The sequence below is a fragment of the Lonchura striata genome, chromosome 6 (genome assembly GCF_050655825.1).
Source record: "Lonchura striata isolate lonStrDom1 chromosome 6, ASM5065582v1, whole genome shotgun sequence".
Classification (NCBI taxonomy): Eukaryota; Metazoa; Chordata; class Aves; order Passeriformes; family Estrildidae; genus Lonchura; species Lonchura striata.
The window spans coordinates 5321509-5344677 of NC_140708.1; the positions used below are offsets into that span (position 1 = coordinate 5321509).

Sequence of the window (23169 nt, forward strand, 5' to 3'; positions counted from 1 at the left end):
TGCCGGTGCCGGTGCCGGTGTCGGTGCCGGTGCCGGTGTCCGCGGGCATGGCGCGGGTGCTGGTGGTGGGCGCGGGGCTGACGGGCGCGGCGGGCGCGGCGCTGCTGCGCGGGGCCCCGCGGGGACAAGTGTCGGTCTGGGACAAGGCGCGGGGCGCAGGTGGGTCCGGCGGGGGGGCGAACCGGGGCCTGGGCCCGGCGTGTGGCGAGTGCCGCGTGTGGTGACACGAGTGGCGCGCTGTGTCGCGCAGGGGGCCGCATGAGCACGACCCGCGCCGAGCGCGGCAGCGCCGACCTGGGCGCGCAGTTCGTCACCTGCGAGCCGGAGCTGGCGGGGCCGCGGCTCAGGTGAGACCCATCCCGCCCCCATCCCGCCCCCATCCCGCTCCATCCCGCCCCCCATCCCGCTCCATCCCGCCCCCATCCCGCCCCATCCCGCTCCATCCCGCCCCCCATCCCGCCTCATCCCGCCCCCATCCCGGCTCCATCCCGCCCCCATCCCGCCCCCCATCCCGCTCCATCCCGCTCCATCCCGCCCCCCATCCCGCCCCCCATCCCGCCCCCCATCCCGCTCCATCCCGCCCCCATCCCGCTCCATCCCGCCCCCATCCCGCCCCCATCCCGCCCCCATCCCGCCCCCATCCCGCCCCCCATCCCGCCTCATCCCGCCCCCATCCCGGCTCCATCCCGCCCCCATCCCGCCCCCATCCCGCTCCATCCCGCCGCCCCATCCCGCCCCTATCCCGCGCCCCCATCCCGCCCCCATCCCGCCCCCATCCCGCTCCATCCCGCCGCCCCATCCCGCCCCTATCCCGCGCCCCCATTCCGCCCCCATCCCGCCCCCCATCCCGCTCCATCCCGCCCCCCATTCCGCCCCCCATTCCGCCCCCCATTCCGCCCCCATCCCGCCCCCCATCCCGCTCCATCCCGCTCCATCCCGCCCCCCATCCCGCCCCCCATCCCGCCCCCCCATCCCGCCCCCATCCCGCCCCCCCATCCCGCCTCATCCCGCCCCCATCCCGCCCCCATCCCGCCCCCCCATCCCGCCTCATCCCGCCCCCATCCCGCCTCATCCCGCCCCCATCCCGCCCCCATCCCGCCCCCATCCCGGCTCCATCCCGCCCCATCCCGCGCCCCCATCCCGCCCCCCCATCCCGCCTCATCCCGCCCCCATCCCGGCTCCATCCCGCCCCATCCCGCCCCCATCCCGCCCCCATCCCGCCCCCCCATCCCGCCGCCCCATCCCGCCCCATCCCGCCCCATCCCGCCCCATCCCGCCCCCCATCCCGCCCCCCATCCCGCCCCCATCCCGCCCCCCATCCCGCCCCATCCCGCCCCATCCCGCCCCCCATCCCGCCCCCCATCCCGCCCCCCATCCCTCCCCCATCCCGCCCCCATCCCGCCGCCCCATCCCGCCCCCCATCCCTCTCCATCCCGCCCCCCATCCCGCCCCCCATCCCGCCCCATCCCGCCCCATCCCGCTCCATCCCGCCCCCCATCCCGCCCCCATCCCGCCCCCATTCCGCCCCCATCCCGCCCCCATCCCGCTCCATCCCGCCCCCCATCCCGCCCCCCATCCCGCCCCATCCCGCCCCATCCCGCCCCTTGCCTTCGGTCCGGCCCCATCCCTCTGATCCCGCCGGTCCCTCGGGTCGGGAGGGTTTGGTGGCCCGGCGTGGGCACACGGAGGGACCCCGCTGGTGGGCTCCACGCCGCACAGGTGCTCTGCTTTAACCCCTGCCAACACCCAAACCCCCGCCAGCGGAATTTGGGGCGGGAGTGGAGGGGTGAAAGCTGTGTTGGGATGAAAGAAGTGGGGGTCTCTCACCTGTGCTTTGGGGAAGGGAGCAGAGGTGTAAAACGCAAAATTTGCGTGGAGAGCAGCGAAAAGGCAGGTGCGTCTCAGGCGCCTGGAATATTCCTGCAGCCCTCAGTGGCTGTGGAGTTCGTGTTGGTGTTCGGAGCTTTTGGGAACCGCTGTGAATTCCTCTGCCTGCGGGTCACGCCGCTGATAGTTCCATCACAGGTAGCAGAACACATCCAATGCAAGGTAGTTTGTTCTTTTATTGCTGCACCTGTGAATAACCTGCCGTGAAGTGCAGCCTGATAAATTTTCGAAAGTCAGGCTGGTCTTAACTTTGTGGGAAACAGAGCGGGTTTTCGTGACTATTTCCATGTATTCAGCTGTATTTCCTGTGTGTTTCTTCCTTTCCAGCTTCTACGAGGAGCTTGTCACTCACGGCATCCTGAAGCCACTGACCGCTCCCGTGAAAGGAATGGTGGAGAGAGACGGCTCCCGCAATTACGTGGCACCCCAGGGCATCTCCTCGGTTGTCAAGTACTATTTACAACAGTCAGGTAATGCCTTCGGATGCCTTTGTGTGAAGGGAAAGGTTTTAATCGCTGTGTTTTCGGCGGTGCCTTTGAATGGTCTTTCGAATTTAAATCCCTGATGAGGATGTTTAATGTTCCTTGTTGGTTTATGTATGTCTGGAAGTCGCTTGGGTGGATAAACGTTGAGCTGTGTGAATTTCCAAGTCTTGCAGGTATAAAAGTCTTTATACAAATAGAACATCTGCTGTGTAACTGGGGGCAGGGGGGTGAGCTACACCTTGGGTTTTGGAGAAAAGATGTGAGCATGCTGCGAGTCCTTTGGAAAATGAGTTTAAACTTTCTAACTACTACCTAAGGTGTCATATAGCACAGCCACTGTACAGTTTAGTGACTAATTTAACCCTGTTTAGAAAAGTTTGAGCCATGAGAGTAGTCAAGCTTTGGTCCTTCAGTGCAATTGTTTTTTCTTTTCAATCGGATGATATTTTAAACCCTGATCTTGTAAATAGCAATATTCCCGCCCTCTGGCAGTGGGAAGCCATTCCCCCTTGTTCTGACATTCCATCCCTTGTAAATAACTCTCTCTGCCTTTTCCTTGTGGAATTGCCTGCTATATGTATTTAGCTGCTGCTTTTCCCACGCAGGTGCAGACGTGTCCTATGAGCAGCACGTAACTCACATCTCCCTGCGGGATGGGAGGTGGGAAGTCTCCAGGAAAGCTGGGCCCCCGGAACAGTTTGATGTGGTCATTCTCACCATGCCTGTCCCACAGATTCTCCAGCTGCAGGGTGACATTGTGAACAGTAAGTTTGGACCTCAAGGTCGCAGGTGTCAAATTTAAAATAACGTTTGAGCATCTTGTGAAGCAAAAAATATCACTCAGCAGTCTGAGCTGCTTCATTATTCCATCAGATAGGCTGGAAAATGATAACAGGTGGGTAATTTCAAGGCCACTTTGACAGCATAAAATATCTAAATGGATGAGTCAGTTTTGAATCTGATCTTTAATTTTTTTTTGCTGACTTCTAAATAAGAACTTATCTTTGTGCAGCTTGCAAATAGTGACTGAATTGGACAAGTTGTCTTGAGCAATTCTGTAAAGAGAAGGATTTTCGTTACAACCTCTGATTTTAAGCTTTGTGCCTAGGTAGGTAAATATTCTGTAAGAACAGGACTTCTCTGCTAGTTGCTGTTTTATGAGGCCTCCCATTTACCCTGGAAAATAATGGTGGGCCTGGCACATCCTGTCCTTATTGTGGTGGTCTGGTTAATAGTGAAAGAAATAAAAATAGAATACAAAATAGCATAGAAAATTAGAAATAAGAAATTGAAGAAAAATAGAGGGAGAGTTTTTTGAAAGCCTTCCCGAGGTTCTGCTAGTCTGCATCTCAAGGCCTTCCTCAGCTGGCACTGATGTCTTTGCAAATTGTTTTTCTTGGGGTAATTAAATCCTTCCTTGTCCAGAAAGCAGGCAGCTCCCCTTCAGAAGGTGTAATTAAAGTGAGCAGCTCATTTCACTTGCTCTTGGGAGAGCTGGAGCTGTCAGATGCTTCCCACAACATCCTGTCTTCATATTCTGTGTAACTGCAGGATTGACTTTTATCTGAGGGAATCCAGCAAGTTTTGTCTTCTCCTCCCCTTCCTCCTGTTTCTCTTCCCCTCTCTGCCTGTTCCCTGGGGGAGGCCAGCTTCCAGATGTCCATCCAGCTGTTAATTCTGCATCTCAGGCTGCAGGACTGACTCCCCCTGCCCCAGAGCTCCTTGGCATTGGAGCCATGGGCATCTTCACTCCCAAGCCTTACTCTAGGCTAAGAAGTAAGGGGAAGAGCAGGTGAGGAGGGTGTCCCAGAGCCTGGGCAGGGAGCAGTTTCAGCCTTACAGAGGCTCGGGTGCATCACTGTGTGCCCAGATCTCAGCGTTGTTTTGGTTGTGTGTCAGAGAGCTGAGTTTTGCTGGCAGAGAAGGGAGCTTTCCCTGGATTCACCCAGCCTGGGATTTAAGATACAATTTCCTGACAGCTGCTGAAAGGAATGGGCGTTCTCTCCCCTCCACAGTGATGCTTTTTAGTCATTTGTACGCTCTGGTCTCCCAAATCCAGGGGCAGAAACGTGATTCTTGCAGGAGCCGTGTTTGTGCATTGCCGGCAGCGGTTCCAGCTGCTCCTGGAAGGGGAGGTTCTGCTGCCTGTTGGAAGCTTCCCTTTGGCTGTCACTGCTGGTGACAGGGCTCCTATGGCTGCCCTGGCATGGAACAGCAGATGTGCAGAGCTGGAGGAAGAGGAGGGCCACCAGAGGGTCACATGCGGCCACTCCGCCAGGGCAAGCGGCTTAAAGGGAAGGGGAGAGGATTTGGGAATATTCCCTGCTGCTCTGGAAGGCTGTGATTCTGTCATTCTATTCTGTTATTCTATTATTTCTGGAGCTAAATGAAAGATGTGCCTGGGCAGTGTTAATCCCAGTGGCTGTTGTGGTTTGGGGTGAGAGGTGCTGAAGGAGGGAGCTCTGGCTGTTCCTGCTGCTCCGGTGTCACATCCCTGCTTTGCTTCTTCATCGGGGGCATTTATGGGTTTCAACCTCTGCCACATGCCCCGTGGTCTCCCTCCTCTTGCCCCATCTGAGGCTGCTCCCTTTTTGGGGCAGTTTTGCCAGGGGTTGAAGTGCCTGGCCAGGGACCTGTGCCAGGACCCTCTTGAGCCACTTGGGTTCATTTGGCTCCCACTTGAAAGCCAGATGAATTTTTAGATGGGTTGTGGTGAGGTATTGCTGGCATTAATGTGTGGATAAAGGCTGCAGGAGAGGAGAGGAGAAGGAACAGCTGGGTGGGGTAGGGGATGCTTTGATCCATTAGTGGGGGTTGGAATTAGCCTTTGACATTTGTGTGTAAAAGAGCTTGACTTGGAGAGTTAAATGTTTTGCCAGAGATGGGAATTTACCCCTCTGGAATTCACCGTTTTCCTGTTTGAGGGAAGAGGTAGTTTGCCCTCCATGTGTTTTTTGAAAACAATTTTCACTTATTTACATGATTTTCAGAAAATTAATATTTTGAAATAGCCTTTCAAACTCCACATTCAGTGGCAAAGTTGCTGTTTTAATACTTAAACTCAGCAGACTAAACTAGACTGGATAGTTTTGGTGTCCTTTAACCTCTTAGATGAGCCTGAACATGATGTCATTGTGGAGCCGTGTGTGTTTAGGAGGAGACAGAATTAAGTGGCCTTTGGCAACCTAAAATTACCATTTTATATGGGCTGTGTGAAAAATGAATGTTCCAGATTTACTTCTCTTGTGAGGGAAAAGTCAAGTCATAAATTAATGGAGAAGTCAGTGTGTAAACATACCCAATTTTTAAAAAATAGATCTAAAATAAATAATGTAAAAACCAGTTTGTGTATATATATATATACACATATATATATATATATAATTCCCTTTAGTTTTCAACCTTTATTCATTCTTTTTACAATTATCACACCCAAACAGATGCTAATTATGCATATTTAGCATATTTGCATATTTAGTTGCATATTTAGCAGCAACAGAGCCAGAATTACTTCCAGCATGACTTCCAGTAGCTGCTGGATAAAGGGTTAACTCCTTGCAACATGTTTGGAACAACAATAGGTGGCAGCAATCAAATGATGTTTGGGACATTCTGCTTGAATAACTAAATTAAATTCACTGCACTGATTTGGGCTTTACGTATTCGGGGAGTAAATATTGGGGTTGTGCAGAAGATAAAAGGGAAGTGAATAAATGTTTCGGAGGTTTGTTATGTCAGTTCAAGGAAAGGAATAAATTTATTTAAAAGTAGGATCTTGGCAAATGAAAGGACAAGATTTTGCAAATTGGTCATTGTCCAACAGTATTTCAAAGGTGCTGGACTGTTACACAGGCTGCTGATGCTAGAAAAATCCTAGATTTGTAGCCCAGATTCCATATGATCATTGAGCAATGTAGTTCTTCCTGTGCATTTTCAGATCAGTGGGAGAAGCCTTCTTATCAGTTCTGTTTTTTAGTTTAAGGCATTTGGCAACATGGCAATTTAAGGTTGCGGTGATTTGCAGTAGTTTTTTTTTTTTTTTGATTTGTGTGTTCAGAATGTTTTCATTATGCTGCTTTCCTTGGAATTTCAAATTACAGTTCTGCATGTTTAAGCTGCTAATAAAACAGGATGGCTTGGCTTTTGTTTCGAGCCTGACCTATTTTTTTTTCCATCTGTGTGAATGTCCCACATGTTTTAAATAATACAAGCTGATGAGAAGATACAAGTGAAATAGGGCTGTATTTGTGTGGGAGGGCTTTATAATGTGAGTTAGGAAAGCACAACTCTGATAATTTTTCACGAGTCACAAGTCCTTGCTGAGTGAATGTGTTTATTTTTGGATAGCACGACGATAAATTTGGAATTCTGTGGTTCTAGTTCCAAGCAATCTAAGCAGGGCTTATCCAGCTTGGAGCTCTCATTACCTAACAGATCTGAAATGTCCAGTGTAAACATGTACACTGATTTGTTAGTTGCTTATCAGGGAGCTGAGGCCGCAATGTGGAAATATTTGGGCTTTTTTGGAACCATATTTGGAGGAGTTCTGGGTTGTGCTCCTTTTAAAACCTGTCCCTCATGTGGCTGGGGAGCCCCCCTGTGCTGCCTGAGGCAGTGGCAGGGGAAGGGGCTGTGGTGAATTTGGGTGATGCTGATTTATTAAAAAAATATGGATATTGATCTAGTACCGATATCCAACTGTGATGGACAAAAACTCTCTAACAGTTTAAAGTTAGAAAGTGTGTGTTTATTCAACACCGGGCAGTGTGCAGGATGGCTCCCAAATCCACACCGCAGCTTCCAGGTGATTACAGAGCCCTTTTATCCATACAAGTATTGAATACCCAAAATACAAATACATATTCATCATTTTGGTACATCTCATTCCCTACTTTGTATGCTAATTACTCCAAAAGCTGTTAAGCATGCCTAGTTTGTCCCTTGAAATGGGTCAGTGTCCCTTTCATGGGGAGGGGTCCCAAAATGAGGAAGTACATGAAGTCTTCCTCGTTCTGACCTTTCTACCCTTTCAATGCCAATATGACAAATGAACTCTTGGTAGAACTCCCATTCCTTGTCTTCAATTGGTTTCAGAACAGAGGAGGCCCACAATTGTCTCATGTTCCTAAAAGCTCTTTGTCAGTTTGTATATTCTTCATTATAAACCCAGCTAACTAAACATTGTGCTGATGAGCAATCAATTATTAGTTAACTACTAACTCCTAACTTCATCAAGGCCTACTCATTTATTATTATAATTTTAATTAACTCTAGTAAGGCTTATTTCTAACTAAAATCTTAGCTCCTCTAAAATCTCTAAATTCCTTAAAGTTCATGTTTCAATGCCCTGGCATGGCAGCATCAAAGACATTACTGGGGCTGCGGCAGGACGTGGAGCATCCATCCCTGTGCAGGAAACCCTCCTGCCCTGCTGGGATTTTGTGGCAGGATTCACCCCTGGCACTGGGGGTGAGCTGCTCCCTGCTGGGGTGCAGGGCCAGGCTGCCAGTCCCTGCGTCCTGCTGCTGCCAGCTCTGCCCCAAACCTCACCAGCAGCGTTTGGGACCTTCCTGAGAGGAGATCTCACCAGTCCAGCAGGGAGATGGAGATTTCTGCCATGCAATCCTGAATGGTTTGGGTGGGAAGGACTTTAAAAGCCATTGTGCCACCCTCTGCCATGGGCAGGGACACCTTCCACTGTCCCAGGCTGCTCCAAGCCTCCAACCTGGCCTTGGGCACTGCCCGGGATGCATGGGCAGCTACAGTTTCTCTGTGCCAGGGCCTGCCCACCCTCCCAGGGAACAATTCCTAATTCCCAATATCCCATCTAACCCTACTTTCTTCCAGTTTGAAGCCCTTCCCCCTTGTCCAGGCCCTTGTAACTCATCTCTTTTTTGTTGGCTCCTCCAAGCGCTGCAAGGCCACAATTTGGTCACCCCAAATCTTCTCCTCTCCAGGCTGAGCAATCCCAGCAGAGCTGCTCCACCCCCTCAGATCATCTCCACGAGCCCTCCTTTTGGGAGGTTGCTTTGTTTTGTTTTTGGCAGGTCGCTTTGTTTTGTTTTTGGGAGGTTTTGTTTCATTTTTGGGAGGATGTTTTCGCTGTTACTGTCCAGGATTTGGATTTGCTCGTGGAATGGTCTGAGAGGCACGAGGGAGGCAGGAAGGGGAAGGTGGCTGTGCACACCTGGGGCAGGGAGTGTCTGAGGAGGAGCAGCTGCCACCAGGACCTCTCTGTCATCCTCCAAAGCAGGGCAGAGCTGCTCCGTGCTCGCTGCCTGCTGCAGCTCGGGTATAGCCTCTCTGAGGGAGGACTTCTAAAAATAAAGGCTGCCTGAGCTGGAATTGCACATCAGGAGAAAAAAAAAAAAAATCAAAGTAGGCCGTGTGTATTCTTCAGTGTGTGTTTGGCTTGGTCTGTTTTTAGGTGTTTTTTTTAATATCTACAGTGCCTATAATGGGCTTATTCTAAGTTATTTGGCACATTGGAAACCTAGTCTGTTTTTAGTTTTTTTTTTTTTAATATCGACAGTGCTTTATTCTGCAGTTATTGAGCACATTGGAAACCTGTCAAACAGGCTGATGGCAGTGACCCTCTCCATCTGGGAAGTGTGGGGATTAAACCCCATGTGTGTGAGGCCTGGAAAGGAGAGTGAAATCCAATCTGTGTTAGATAAAGGGCTACTCTGCATGTTGGTGTTGTCAGCTGAGGCTGCCTGCCTTGGGTGGAGAGCTGAAACCCTTATTTGACAGATGTCAGGGTAAAACAGAAGGAAAACAGACCAGATGCAACTTGCTGGAAGAGCAAAGCATGCAGCTTCTTGTCTTCAGGCTTGTTTCCCCCTCCAGGGCTGCCCATCCTTTGGCCAGACTGGGGTGCCAGCCCTTAAAAATCCACTCTGCAGAGGAGCTGAGTCCTGCTCTGTCACAGCATCACCTTTGGGTGCCTGGAGACGTGGCAGAAGCATTTCCTGCCGCAGTCCCTGCCCTGCTCCTGCCCCACCTCCAGCTGCAGCAGCACAGCTGTCCCTGGGACCACAGACACGCTCCCCCCGCCCCGTCTCCCCCAAAAAAGGGTGGGGGAGTTATTTTTAGCAGGCTCAGTGGTGTGATCCTCAGTTCACCATGTGGCCCACAGACTTGCTGGCACATCCTGCTCTTCCAGCAAGGGCAGGAGAGCGGCTCAGGGGCTGGGAGAGTGGTCCAGCCCTCTGGATGCTGCTGATTCTGGGGTCTGAGTCCTAAGCTCAGGTTTCCTGTGCAGTCCCAGGAGGGATTTCAGAGCACCTGCACGTTAAACTGGCACCAGATTGTGCTGATTTAGCTGGGAAAAAAAAAAAAAAATTATTTCTGACGTATAAGGCAGCGCTGCTTTTGTGTGCTGACACTTTCGAGTCTGCCTGACGTGGTTGTTTGTAATTCCTTAAACCTGGACGTGCTTCTCTTGCTGCCACTGCAGCCTGGACTGGTTTGGCAGGGTCCTTCAGCACCAGGGCACTTGGTCACAGACTTTATCTGATGCTTTTTTAGCTCTTTTGTGTCATTCCAATACCCAAAATAGAGAATGGGACCACAGACGCATCGGATCAGCTGAACATGCACAAAGATCAGCCGTGTGCACAAAGTGGGTTTTTATTTTCTGGATAATAAAGGTGATGGTATTTGAACACAGGACATACTTGGAACAGAACAAATAAATGCTCTGAAGTTTGTTTATCCCAACAATAAACACAGATACCTCTCAGTTTTCCCCAGTCTTTGGTTCTCTCCAGGGGTTACTTTCAGAGGGAGAAATCTTTCCAAAGCTGCTTTTTGCCATGAGCCTAAAGGGGATGGGGGGGAAGGGAAGTTCCTCGCCAAAAAATGAGACCAAACTGAGCAATTCTGAAACTTCTCTATTTATGTCTTGTGGGACATGTTTTTAATGAGCTGCTGGTTTCTGTGTTGTAGGAAGCTGGGATGTGCTGTAAGATCTTATTCTTCAGAAGGTCCAGTTAGGGTATTTTTACCAGCCTTGAATTTTCAGATCTTAAACCTCAATGGTTTTGATGGTTGGTTTTGGGAAACAGTGACAATGTTATGTGTCACCTCTCCTGTTGAATTAAATATATATTTTTTTTTTTTTTAAGTTTTTCACTCAAGTTTTTTTTTTGTTTGGTTGTTTTTTGTTTTGTTTGGTGGTTTTTTTTTTAGAAAAATGAGTTTGGGAAAGCTCTCCCTCCTTTCCCATTACCAAACCTTCTGGGCACACTTGAGAGACAGGAATGTGCAAAGGTGACCACAGGCTGATTTGGACTTTACAGCCTTCTTTTTGATGTGAAATCTGCCACTCAAACTATGGCTTTTATAGAGCTGAAAACCCTTGAAAAGTCTGCTGCAGGTTTGCAAGCAGTCTTTACATTTAATTGCTTGCTTTGGGATTTATTTATTTTTTAGTGCTGCAATCGAGTAGGTAGACAAAAGCCTTCACTGGACAATTTTTTAAAAAATGTATTCTCATAGTTTAGGCAGTGCCTCTGGACTGGATGGGGTTTTGTGGGTTTCTAGAGGATTTTTTAGTAGTTGCTGGCCACTCCCATCACTGTAATTGAGACCATTCTTTACAAAGATTATCTTTACCTCCCACGGACACGTCTGTGAACTCTTCAGTTATTTTTGTGGTCCACATCTGGATTAGAGCAGGGAGAAAAAACCTACTAATTTTAAACGTAATGAGGTTTTGGCTCCACTGAGTCAAACCTAAATTTTGCATGGAGCCTGCTGTCAGCTTTCCACACTCAAGCTTCGTAATTTCCAGGAATGTTGGTGTGCTCTTGGATTAAAGAAGCTTTAGGAATAACTCACCCTCAGACACCTTTTGTAGAAATCAAAAATGATTTCCTGAGCCATCAGGTGAGATGTTACAGATGGTTTTTGGATTTACCTGTGCTGCCTTGGAAGCCCGAGTTTACTGCTGATTGCCTTGCTGTTCCTTAGGGTTTTAATTCCCTCCTCTACCCCACCTTGTCAGAGATGCTCAAAGCACTGTATCTGTTTGAAAAAGGAGAAACAAACTGTTCAAGGGCTGGTGTAATTTAGGAATTGGGATAGGCTGGGTGAGGAGTGAAGGTGAGATTGCTCACCTGTATTGACTCAGCTGATGAAGCACCTCCTGTTGTAGCAATGGACTCTGCTGCCACAAATTATTTAAAGTTTAAGGAACCTGCTGCCTTACTGAAACGGATTCAAGCTATCTCTTCACTTGATTTATTCCACAGCACAGGGGACATGCAGATCAGGCTTTCCAGAGTCAGTCCTGATGCACCAGGAGCCTCCAGTTCTATTCCTAAAGTCATCCTTGAAAAATACAGCTCTGCCAAGATGTGGCTGAGTGGTGAGGCTCTGCAAAGGCACAGAGGATGGGTGTGCACCTCTCCAGAAAGAAGGATTTACTGCCCCCTTCCCACTGGATTTATACTTTAGGGAGAGCACGCTGGATGCCTATGGAAATTCAGGAAAATAAATTTTATTCAGTGAACTGTGTGCAGGCAGCAAGTGGTTTCAGTGTCTCACAGGCTGTTGAGTGACTGCAGAACAACAAGGTGCTGGCTGGGCTTGTAAAACACAAAAAGAATAGATTTGCTTTCTGTTTCCATATCCATTTCTCTCTGGCACGGTAGATGTGTTTAGGATCACCGATGAGAAACCTTTCCATATATTCTGATTTAAGCCATGCTGCTTGCAAAACCAGCGTTCACTTTTTCTGATGGGAGTTATGCTCAAAACCAACTTAAAAGCAGGGAAAAAATATTAACTTTGAAATGACCATTTGGTTTCAAGTGGCTGAACTACAGCTAGGATTTGTGCCCAACTCCATGGAAAAGATGCATCATTTTCCCTAAGAGAGAATTTAGCAAAAGCTTAGTTTTCTGCTTGGAAGAAAATGCTGCATAATTCTTACTGAAACGAGGAAATTTGCCTCAAAATCGGGGTTTATGTGCAGACTGTCATAGAATTGTTTGGGAGGGACCTTAAAGCTCATCTCATTCCATGGGCAGGGACATCTTCCTCTATCCCAGGTTTCTCCAAGCCCTGCCCAGCCTGGTTTTGGATACTCGTTGTTGTAAGAATTAAATACTGACAAATTTCTTCTTGTTCCCCTTTTTACAAGATACTGGCCCTTTGCAGACATTTTGTAAAGCATCAGATAGTAAATGACACCTTTAGATGTCAGTGTAAGTCTGGCTTGTGCTGGTGCTGCAGGATCCTGGCCCTGTTAGCATCTGCACACTTAGAAGGAGGTGAATTGTTATATTATTATTAAAATATTTTTATATATTTTAAAATATTTTTATATATTTTAAAATATGTTTATATTTTCTGTATTTTCAAATATGTTTCTATATTTTTATTTTCTGTATTTTTAATATTTTAAAAATTTTATAGATATATTTTATTATATATATTTCATATTTATTATATTATTATTTAATGTTTTATAGATATGTTATATTTTAATGTTATACATAATTATAAAAATATATTATATATAATAAAATAATATAGTATATTATGTATATTTTATTATATATTTTAACATTATATATGATTAAATATATTAATATTATATAATTATATAATATACATTATCTATAATGTATATATTATTATATATACATATATGTTTTTATATCTTATATAATTATAGAAGATATACATTATATATAATATATATTATTATATATACATATATGTTACTAAATATTATATAATTCTAGAAGATATACTTTATCTTTTTTAATTATTATATATTGCATAATATAATAATGATATGAATTTTCTGTAATTAATACGTAAAACCATATTTATTTATAATATATAAAACTAATAAATGACATATCTGTGGTGCATCAGAATACTTCCAGGAAGGCATCCCAGCCTCAATTTTTGTGCTGCTTAAAATACTGGGAGGGGTCATGGTTGTGGCAGGCTTTTTAAACTTCCCTCCTCCAGGTTTTTGGCCCTTGGTTCAGAACTCTGTGATTTTCCCAGCTCTCCCCTGCCTGCTGCTGGCAGTCACGCCACTCTGTTTGCTGCTTCGGGCACTGAAACACCAGCAGGTGTTTAGAAAATAAATGTCACACATCAGTTCTATATTTTTTTTTTTTTTAATAAACCCCTGGGAGGTGGTAGAATGCCTCTGTAATCCCACAGGGAAGGGGTCTGACACTTCCTTGGGAGCAGTTTGGGAAAAAGTTTGGTTTTCATGTCTTGAAAGTGCTCAAAAAACGGTGGGAGTTCTGAATCCTACGTGGGATTTTCAGGTGGTTTGCTGGCCTGAACTGGGGTTTACATCAGCACTGATTTTAAGGGGTTTGGCTTTGTATTCTTTAATCTTCCATCAGTCTTCTGTCAGTGGAAGTGTGCTGCTGATCTGTGTGTGTTTATAGGCAATGAGAGACATTCTTATTTGATGTATTTTAAATTAGAATTTCTTCTTCTGTTTCTTTTCTGTCATGTTTCCTTCAGCCACAAATCTTACCTCCCCACTTTTTTATTTTTGTGCGTGTGTGTGTTATCCCTTGTACTTTACTGTAGTGTCAAATGTCAGGGTACTCAGTACTAATCACAGTTTGTAGGGCTTAAGGTTCAATTTTAAGTGAGTACCTGTGTGGGTTTTTTATTATCTTAATGGGATTTGCAAGGCAGATAAGTCTGGAGGGTATTTTATGACAGTATTTCTGCTCTGTTTTTTGTTTTTCCTTTCCTTTTGTCACATTGAGCTATTAGAGTCAATAGTCACCATCAATAAAGGCATCAGCAATTTCCCAAGAAACAGTTCCTTGCAGCAGGAGGAGGGCAGAGCTTGGCTTTGGAATACAGCATTTGGTATGATGCACTAATAGCAAGGATTTTTTATTCCATCTGGTATCTTTTTTCAGCCTCTGGTAGGTTGCAGCTGATCTGTCAATAACTTTCAAGGAATCATATTTTTATTTTTCCCCCCCTCCACTGTGTCACAGTTTGAACATTAAGGGTTTGTTAGCCGTGGCTTCCCTTCTTACAAGCTTAAAAAAAAAAATGGAGCGAGGTTTTTTAAGTTGTGCACTTGATTGTGGGTCTAATTTGTGAAAGTTTGGCAAAATTGTGGCAGAGGAGGGGCCAGTTGCAATCAGGTACAGCTTGTTTAATTTATCTGTGCTTCCAGAACGTGTGCTCTCCATGCTTGGCTGCGTGTCTAAATCCTTTGGAAAGTCGTGACAGGAGAGACAGGACTCAAAATGAAAGAATGTGTGATAAAACAAAAGAAAGGAACCAGACAAGACACCCAGAACATGTGAACCAGTCGAAGCCACGTGCAACTGATTGTGGGAGAAGCATTACAAATGCACACAACTTTAATTTAATTTTATTTTATTATTTTAGCCATCTCTGTTAGTGATTGTGTCTTAGGTAGATCTGAAAAGCGAGCGAAGAAGCTGCTTGAAAAACAAGCAAAAATCCCAATTACTAATGGAAATGTGGTCGTTTAACAACATTTAGCTGTCAGAACTCTGAAGTGTGGCTGTGCTTTGCACAACAGAGCAGCCTGAGCTTGGGGGGAAGTTTATCTTCCCTTTATCAGTGGCTCAGCCTGGGAGTCAGTGCTGATCACACAGGTGAAGGTTTGCTGATGACTCCTGAATAACCTAGCCCTTCAGACTTGCTTTCCCAATATTCCTTTTTTTTCCCCATCAGTACACAACTGCAGCATTGGAGAGTGTTGCTTTTGGGTTTGCCCTTTTTCTTGAGGGCGACCTGACCAAGAGGTGAGATGCCAAAGGATGGGAGGAAAAAAAAAAAAAAAAAAGGTAACACAAAGTGGGCTTTTTGTGTGTCCAAAATACCTAGTGCAGAGCAAGGGAAGAAAGCTGCTCGTGGGAGAGATCATTGCATAACCCAGAACGGGAAATTAAGTATTATACAGAGAAAAAAGTTCTGGCACTTCCCCTTTGGTGTGTTTTTGATCACCAAAAGAAGTCCTGACAGGAGGGAGAAATGAGGTGGTTTATCTTTGCTCCTGGGGCAGCCTCCCTCTGTCACCAAGGCACAAATTTGGGCAGAAAATAAGGAAAGAAAAAGAAGAGCATGGGTTCAGTTATTTCTGTGGCTCATCACGTGTGTGACAGGCAAATTTTGCAAAATGTTACAAAGAATTTACAGAATGGCGTGTTAAATTTCATAGCTGAGAGCCACACAGGGCATCATTAAAGTGTTAAATGTGAGCACAAACCACAGAACTTTCTAACCAGCTCTAGAATAAATCTGTTATTAAGGTTTTTTTGCTAGAACAGTGGATTAGTGATTTTTCTTTTCTTTTGTTTTTTTTTTTTTCCCTCCCCATCATCATGAAATGATCTGGAAATCATTGAAGTTTCAGACACTAAAACATCACAGGTACCAGTTGACACCAGTTCCCAACTCTCTCAAAGGAGAACACAAGAGACAAAGGCAAATCTTGGAATTCTTCAAAATTAAGTCTCTTGTGCATTCACCTTGCAGAATGAATAAATAAATGAGTGTGTTTTTTATCAGTTTCTCATCAAACCTCTCTATAAATGTATTTGCATTCCCTCAGCCCTGCACTGGGGCAGACCTGAGCAGGCAGCAAAAGGGGAGAGAGATGAAATTTTCCTTCTGAGAGCATATGGTTTTATTTAGAGTGTGTTTCACAAGCGGGACGTGCAGAGACAGGGTTTACTTGTGCTCCACACTCCCACTCACCCACCCTGCAAGGAAAACTGCATTCAGGATTTTAATAAAAACAGGAAAAGTGCATGGATGGAGGTGGAGATTTATTCTATCAGAGTGAGGATAAGCATGGCTTCACTAAACCAAAGAAAATTAACTTTTATGTTAATTTTTATTTTTAATAAAATAGCTTTTAACTTTTTTTTTTTTTTTAATTTTAATGTGCATTAACTTTTATGTTTTTACACTTCCTGAGCATGCTGCTTTGCAAGGTAGCAGGTGATTTCTGGGTGTAGAATAATGCTGTGTTTTCATCAGAAAATTCAGTGGTGATGGCACAGGAATGCTTGGAGAGGAAGAGTGACAGAAACTAGTCCAAACACAGATACTGCAGTGTGTGCATGGACAGAAAAGTCTGTCCTTGGATAAAGTTATTGCTGTCTTGTTTTTGCTACCACGTGGTGTTCAACTCCCAAGTGCTGATAAGCTGCAGCCTCTGGGTCTGATCACATCCAAGTGCTGCATCTCTTGGTACTCCTAAAACATATGATTATAAAATTGATGGTTTAAAAGCTGTTTGTTCATGTTCCCCTTTCAGCCTCCTTTAACATTTGTGCATGTGACAGAACTGATGTGAAAAGGGAAGTACAAGTATTTCAAATGTAGTTGTTGGTCTTAAACCTGGTGACTTTTATATGGTGATAATTTCAGTGTTGGGTTGTGGTGGAGGCACGGGATTTGTCCTTTACCTGTGTCCTTCCCAGAGTATTCCACTTTATAAATCCAGCTGTTTTCAGATTTATTCCATGCAAGTGCAAAAGTGAATTTTCTCAGCTATGACCGTCTCACACTCGCCTAGTTTTTCTGCAAATTTATTATTTTTTTATTTCTACTGAGTGCAGGAAAACCAGAGTTTTACCCTGGTCTACAGCTGGTGTGGAGTGGGGTGGTGATCTGCATCTCTCTAAAGCTGAGGAAATTCCCCACGGAAGCCACAGGAGCTCCAGCCAGGGAATTTTTGCCCCTTCCTGCAATGGGGACTCTGTTTCTCCATGAAGACAAAACCTTTCTTCTGCTGAGTCACACTCCAGGACAGCAGAGAGGAGTGACACGCTCTCTTTCTACTTCCAGTTTTCACTTTGTACTTCTCCCCTCTGCTCGCCTCTGCCTTGTTTTGGTGTTGGGTTTTTTTGGGTTTGTTTTGGCTTTTTTTTTGGGGTTTTCTGAGCTGTGCTCTGGTGGCTCTGTGGTTGCAGGGGTGACACTGGCAGGTTCTGCCTCCTGCACCTACGGCTGCCTTGGGAAAGAGGGAAGTGGGAGATGAGGCTCAGCTTTCACAGCATCTCCCAAAAGGATGAGAAATAATAAATTGTTCTTTTTGAGGTGCCTCCTGCCCTTGTTTGATTGCTCTGAAGTGCAGCTGATACTGGGACACACGTGAGGGACTCACCATCAGGGTAATAATGGGATGTGATCCATGGAAAAGGCTGTGTGACAAGGATGGCACGAGGAAATACCCATTTAAATCCTGGCTAATACTGCCAAAAATTGATGGGGCTGTTGCAGTTAGAGCAGGTGAGCAAAGAGTGTGAGTGTGGGAAAAGGGTTGGGGTGAGAAAGGGGAAAAAGCAGGATCAGAACCTTGATGTGAAATTCCTCTGGTGCTGTGGTCACTTCAATCCTTCTCCCTTTTCTGGAGGCTGAACCCCTGGAAGCAGCAGGGAGGGAAAAGAAACCCATGGTGAAATAAACCCAAACAAACCCCCAGATTAAGGTTTGTGCTCAGATGCTTTAATCCAGCGTCTGCATGAAGTGGAGCAGATTGCAAATTGTTCCCAGAGGAGATTTTAATGGGGTCTCGAGGGCTTTATCAATTTCTTCTTGAAACTTCTGGCACCTCAGCTTCTTTTATTATTATTTTATTTTTATTTATTTTATTATTATTTATTTTATTAGTACAGTGGCTGCTTGCAGCTTTATAATGTTATGTGTTTAGCTCTAGGAAAATCTATACTTGGAGAGAGTTTTTTCCCCCTATCAATGTTATTAGTGGGGTTTAATTAGAATTATTGCTCACAATACTGATGGGCTAAGCTGATTGAAGCTCTCTGAATCAAAAGACAAATGCTAGGTTGGACTGCAATAAAAAAGCAAGGTTTTGTTCCTGTGGGAAGGTATTTTGAGCCTCTTTTTTATCTCTTTGTCACTTAGAGCTCTCCCTTCACCAGAAGAGTGCACTGCAAAGTTTAGCTGCAGTTTTGGGTATTTGTTTTATTCAAATATTAATTTTAAATGGAGTGCCTTCAATTGTTTGAGATTAAATTGGTAGGAGACAACTATGAATTCCTGGGTTTGGGTAATAATCTTGTGAGAAATTTGGTAAATGAAAAAAAAATACCTCTCCAATAAATTTCAGGAACTATCCATGCAAATTAAAAATAAAAAAGTCCCTGCATAAAGAAGAGGAGGAAATAGAATATGGAATCTCTGAATTCAGGAATAGAAGGAAGAAGCGAGAAGCAGTCAGCAGAAAAAAAGGCTGGTTATTAAAATTGATGGAAAATTTGAGCATCTGAAAAAACCCAAAAGGATTTGTCAGTACGTGCTGGATATTTTCATGATCATGCAGCAATGCCTTCTCAGAACCCTGATGAAGTGGGGGTAAAAAGAATCCTGGAAAAGTGTATTAAAAAAAAAAATCTAAATTTACTTTCAAAACTCTGCTGTCACAGTTTGATCACCAGCAAAGAGAGGGGACCCTGGGTGTGGCAGTTTGTGCAGCTCATCCTGCTCACAGTTAATTGCCAGATTTCCACTGACCCTTTTATCATAACTAGATTTTGTCTTGGTTGTGTCCTTCCACCATGATGAGGTTTGAAGGGTGCAATTGCCTCTTTATCCTAGAAAGCCAAGAAAATGAAGAAAATTACTTTTGCAGAGCTGCTGAGAATAGTAAGGGGATAAATAAATCCAACTGAAGGTGGGGAAAAGAGAAAAATGTTGGTATTTGCTCCCCCCACCAGGAAAGCAAGCAACTAAATTAAAGTTCAGAGGCTGTCCCCTCCAAAACCTGAATGTCACCTGTGTCACAGCTCTGCCTCCACAGGCAGGATTTCAGTCAGCTGGGAAGAAAAAGAAGAAAAAAAAGGAAAAAGTGGTGGATGCCTGTGTAAAAAAAAATTTTAGCAGAGAGGAAGATGCTGCATGAATCAGCTTTGCAGAAGAGAAGGATAATTACTGTTAACCATCTTTTTTTCCCCTTTTATTCCCCCCCCTCCCCAACTGTTACTTGATTAACAATGAGTTAATCAATTAGTGCTTGGTTTGCCAATTGCAGCAATAATAAAGGCAGGGGAGGTTGGTGAGCCTCAGAGTGTTTTTGTTTCCTCAGTGCAGGATCTGCTGGACTGATAGAGGGGATGACTCCTCTCAGCAGCCCTGCCAAGCTTGTACCCTCAAATGATCAAAGGCACAGCGACACAGTTATTTAAGATACCTTCACGTCTGAGAAGATTTAGCACTTTTATTTCTTGGCACAGTTCTAAATCTTCCCTAAAAAGACACTTCAGAGTAAATAAAAAAAAAGAAAAAAAGCTAATTTAGTAGGCCTGACAAAGCTGGTACAAAAGATGACACAGATGTGAACCGATTTGAAAAATCCCTTTAAAAACAAAATGTGCACAGCGTAATTTGGAATATTTACTAGGATGAGCCAGTCCCTTCTGTATTTCTTGGTGTGGAAACTCCTAATATGTCGGGGTTTTTTTTTTGTTTGTTTTTTTTTTTTTTTTTTTTGGTTTTCTACATTGATAGGGCAAGAACTCCCCATGCATTTCTTATTCTCAGCCTTAGTGAGATTAAGTGAGTTGTTAGCTTAATCTTAGCGAGTTGCTCATCACTGGGTTGTTAGAGCACCCTCCTTTCCAGGGTTATATTGATATTGGCAAAATCACAGCTGGTTTGGGGTGGAAAGGATCTTCAAGCCCATCCAGGAGTGGGATTCTTTGTCCTGGCTGGTGTTTGCCTTCACAGCACAGCGTTGTCAGAACCTTACAGGATTTAATCAGAATTTTGAAGCCTCTCTACAGAGGAGAGGTTTCTTGTTCTTCCACAAACAATTGTTTTTCCAGCATGAGCCTGGAATTGGAGACCTTTCAGCCTAATGGGCCCAAAGTGAAATTCTCAGAACCTGAGGGACTGAGATTTTTTTTTTTTTTTTTTTTTGCTATTACAATAGCTACTGCTCAGTGAAATGCCTGTGCCAAGATACTGCCAGGAGCACTTATCTGTCCTCAACAGCAAACAAAAAGTGGAGGCGGAAGAGTGAAATCAAGAAAAAAAAATTATATATATATTGTTCAGTCAAGATAGATTAATAGTGGTGCACACAAGCCACACTTCCTTGTGGGTTATATCAGTTCTTTGTATTTTTGTACGATCTAAAAATGTCTTTCCTTGCCTTTTTTTTTTTCTTTTCTTTTTTTTTTTTTTTTTTTCCGTTTGGGGAAACTGGATTGAGTGTTCCCTTTCTGTGGGAACAGTTGGTATCAAAAGTGCTTCATTTTGCTATGTAAAAATGTTCATTTCAGGGCAGCGCAAATAGTGTGCTTTGGCTGAGTTTTAGCACTTTTAGGATTTTTTTCAAAGGTGGTAGTGTTTTAGGCTGGGGAGAGCAGGGATCTCTAAGGAAGCATTTAGTACCTTTTATTTAGGTAATAAAAGAAGGGGTGTGGACCTCTGGAAACAGGAGCCCTGGGAATGGAAGAAAATTAGGGAGAATAAATTCAGCTTTGTGTAAATTCAGTGTTTTCAATGCAGAAGGCTGCAAAGCATAGACACAGGATGAGGTTCTTGCTGGAGGAGTTAATTTGGATTTGTGCTGACCTCCCAGATGGGCACAGGTTTCACACAGAATTCTGCATTTTCTCGGGTGTTTTCTGGCAGTGCTGCAGGTGTGCTTGTGTGTAAAATGGCCAGCCCTAAATTTTAGCATGCTTTTGCAAATGCATGCTAATTAATTGTTCATTACCCACCCTGGTTTTTGTGCTCCAAAACCTCCCAGTGCAGTTTACAGTGTGTATCTCATCTTTACAGATGATATTTTGTGAGATGTGCATTCCTTGCAGGGCACCTAAAACATCTCCTAAAAGCTAATTAATGACTTGTAAATCTTTCACACTGAACAGGATAGGAAATTTTTTTTTGTGGGGCCAATCCTTAATTTCCCTTTAAATACTCTGAATATTTTACTAGATTAATTGTAGCGGCATGGAAACCTGCTGAGTTGTCATCAATAAAATTCTTTTTTTTTTTTTAAATCAGGAATCCTGGTAATTCAGACACTTCTAATTAGGCCTCAATATCTCTGCTTCTATTTTTGGGAGGCATTTGGCTAGCTAAAAGTGAGTGTGCATAATTACCATGCCAGCTCAGCCCTGGCACTGGGTTTGATGTCAGCAGTTTCACTCTGGAGGCTGCAGTCCTGAGTCACCGATTGTTTCAGGATTAGAAATCTTGTGCAGGCTTTGGAGAGGTTCAGGCTGTGATCTGTGACTTCCTCCAAGTGTTTTTAGGAGGATGATGAGAAACTTGTGTGTTCCTGTGCATGGGGATTGAGCATTCTGGGAGCTGTGCAAAAAAACATTTGCTTTTTTTTCTTTTTTTTTTTTTCCCTCCTTTTTTATTTGGTTGTTGTTTTGTGGGATTTATGTTTTGTTTTGGGGTTTTTTTAGTTTTTTTTTAGTTTTTTTAATTTATTTTTTTTGTTTTGTATTTTGGGCTTTTTTTTTTTCCTCAGTTTCTTCAGGACTCTTACTGCCTAAGAGCCCCAAAACATCATCTGCAAAGTTTCCTCTGATTCTAATTAGCATTTTGTTATTTTTCATAATTTGGGGGGAATAGCAAGGGCAAATCCTGTCTGCTCTTTGCTAAATTTGGTTCTTCCAATCCCAATATATGGAGCATGCTAGAAATGATAATTTTTTAAATTTCCTGTTTTGATTTGGGAACTAATTCTACTTTTTTCTTTTTTTTTTTTTTTTTTCCAGCTGAGATTACTTCATTTGGTTTTGTTATTTTGAGTTTTTCAGTTCAGATAGGTGATAAATTATCTATTGCTTATTCCTAGCAGACATTTGAAATGGAGTCCTGCCTTAAAGCCCCCACCATAAATAAATAAATAGCACTAAGGACTTTTTCTGGCTGGCACAGGAACGATGAGCAGGTAGAATCCAGCTCAGTATTTTGAAGTTGAGCTCCACCTGTGGCTTTGGTTTTCACCGAGGCTTTGTTTTCATCCTTTTGTTCAAGCTGGTAAGGCACAGCTGAAGGCTAAACCAGATGTGATTATAGTAAGCTTCAACTTTAGGTAATTCTGCAGGAAATTTTGGAGTGAATCCAGTGGGGCTGGGTGAACCATCCAGCAATGGGGATGGAGCTGAACAGCAGAAAGATCAGCGTCAGATTTATTCATGCAGCCTTTAAATACAGGCCTGTTTGGGCAAGTAATGAGAACTTTGAGGTGCCTCACTGCTCCCTCCATCACGTGTGCACAACTTGATATTAGCTTGAAAGCAGTAGCAATGTTATCTGGGAGTGCAGGCCTGAAACTTGATTTTCAGTTCTAGTCATATTTATAATAAAAATTGTATTTATAATAATAATAAATTATACTATCACAATATTAATTATGATATACATATAATAATTATGTTATACAATATTAATTGATATTATCAATAGTATAATTAATAATGATTACTAGTATAGATCAATATTTATAATAATGGATTGTAATTATTATAATACAATTAGTATTTCTTATTTCTTCTTCTTTCTTCTTTCTTCTTTCTTCTTTCTTCTTTCTTCTTTCTTCTTCTCCTTCTCCTTCTCCTCCTCCTCCTCCTCCTCCTCCTCCTCCTCCCCCTCCTTCTCCTTCTCCTTCTCCTTCTCCTTCTCCTTCTCCTTCTCCTTCTCCTTCTCCTTCTCCTTCTCCTTCTCCTTCTCCTTCTCCTTCTCCTTCTCCTCCTTCTCCTCTTCTTCTCAATAATAATAATAATAATAATAATAATAATAATAATAATAATAA

General features: G+C 44.3%; 1 protein-coding gene across 4 annotated transcripts in view; it reads left to right on the forward strand.

Annotated features, from left to right (window-relative positions):
• RNLS (renalase, FAD dependent amine oxidase) overlaps window positions 1-23169 on the forward strand; it is a 52475-nt gene that overhangs the window by 104 nt on the left and 29202 nt on the right. For 2 of the 4 annotated variants that reach the window (XM_021537084.4, XM_085583970.1), the window contains exons 1-4: window positions 29-159; window positions 251-347; window positions 2215-2357; window positions 2978-3136. In XM_021537084.4, the coding sequence (XP_021392759.2) occupies window positions 48-159; window positions 251-347; window positions 2215-2357; window positions 2978-3136 (511 nt within the window). In that variant the 5' untranslated portion in view covers window positions 29-47. Of the gene's footprint in view, window positions 1-28; window positions 160-250; window positions 348-2214; window positions 2358-2977; window positions 3137-23169 lie in introns of those variants that run through there. The other 2 variants (XM_085583968.1, XM_085583969.1) reach the window with 1 other exon arrangement.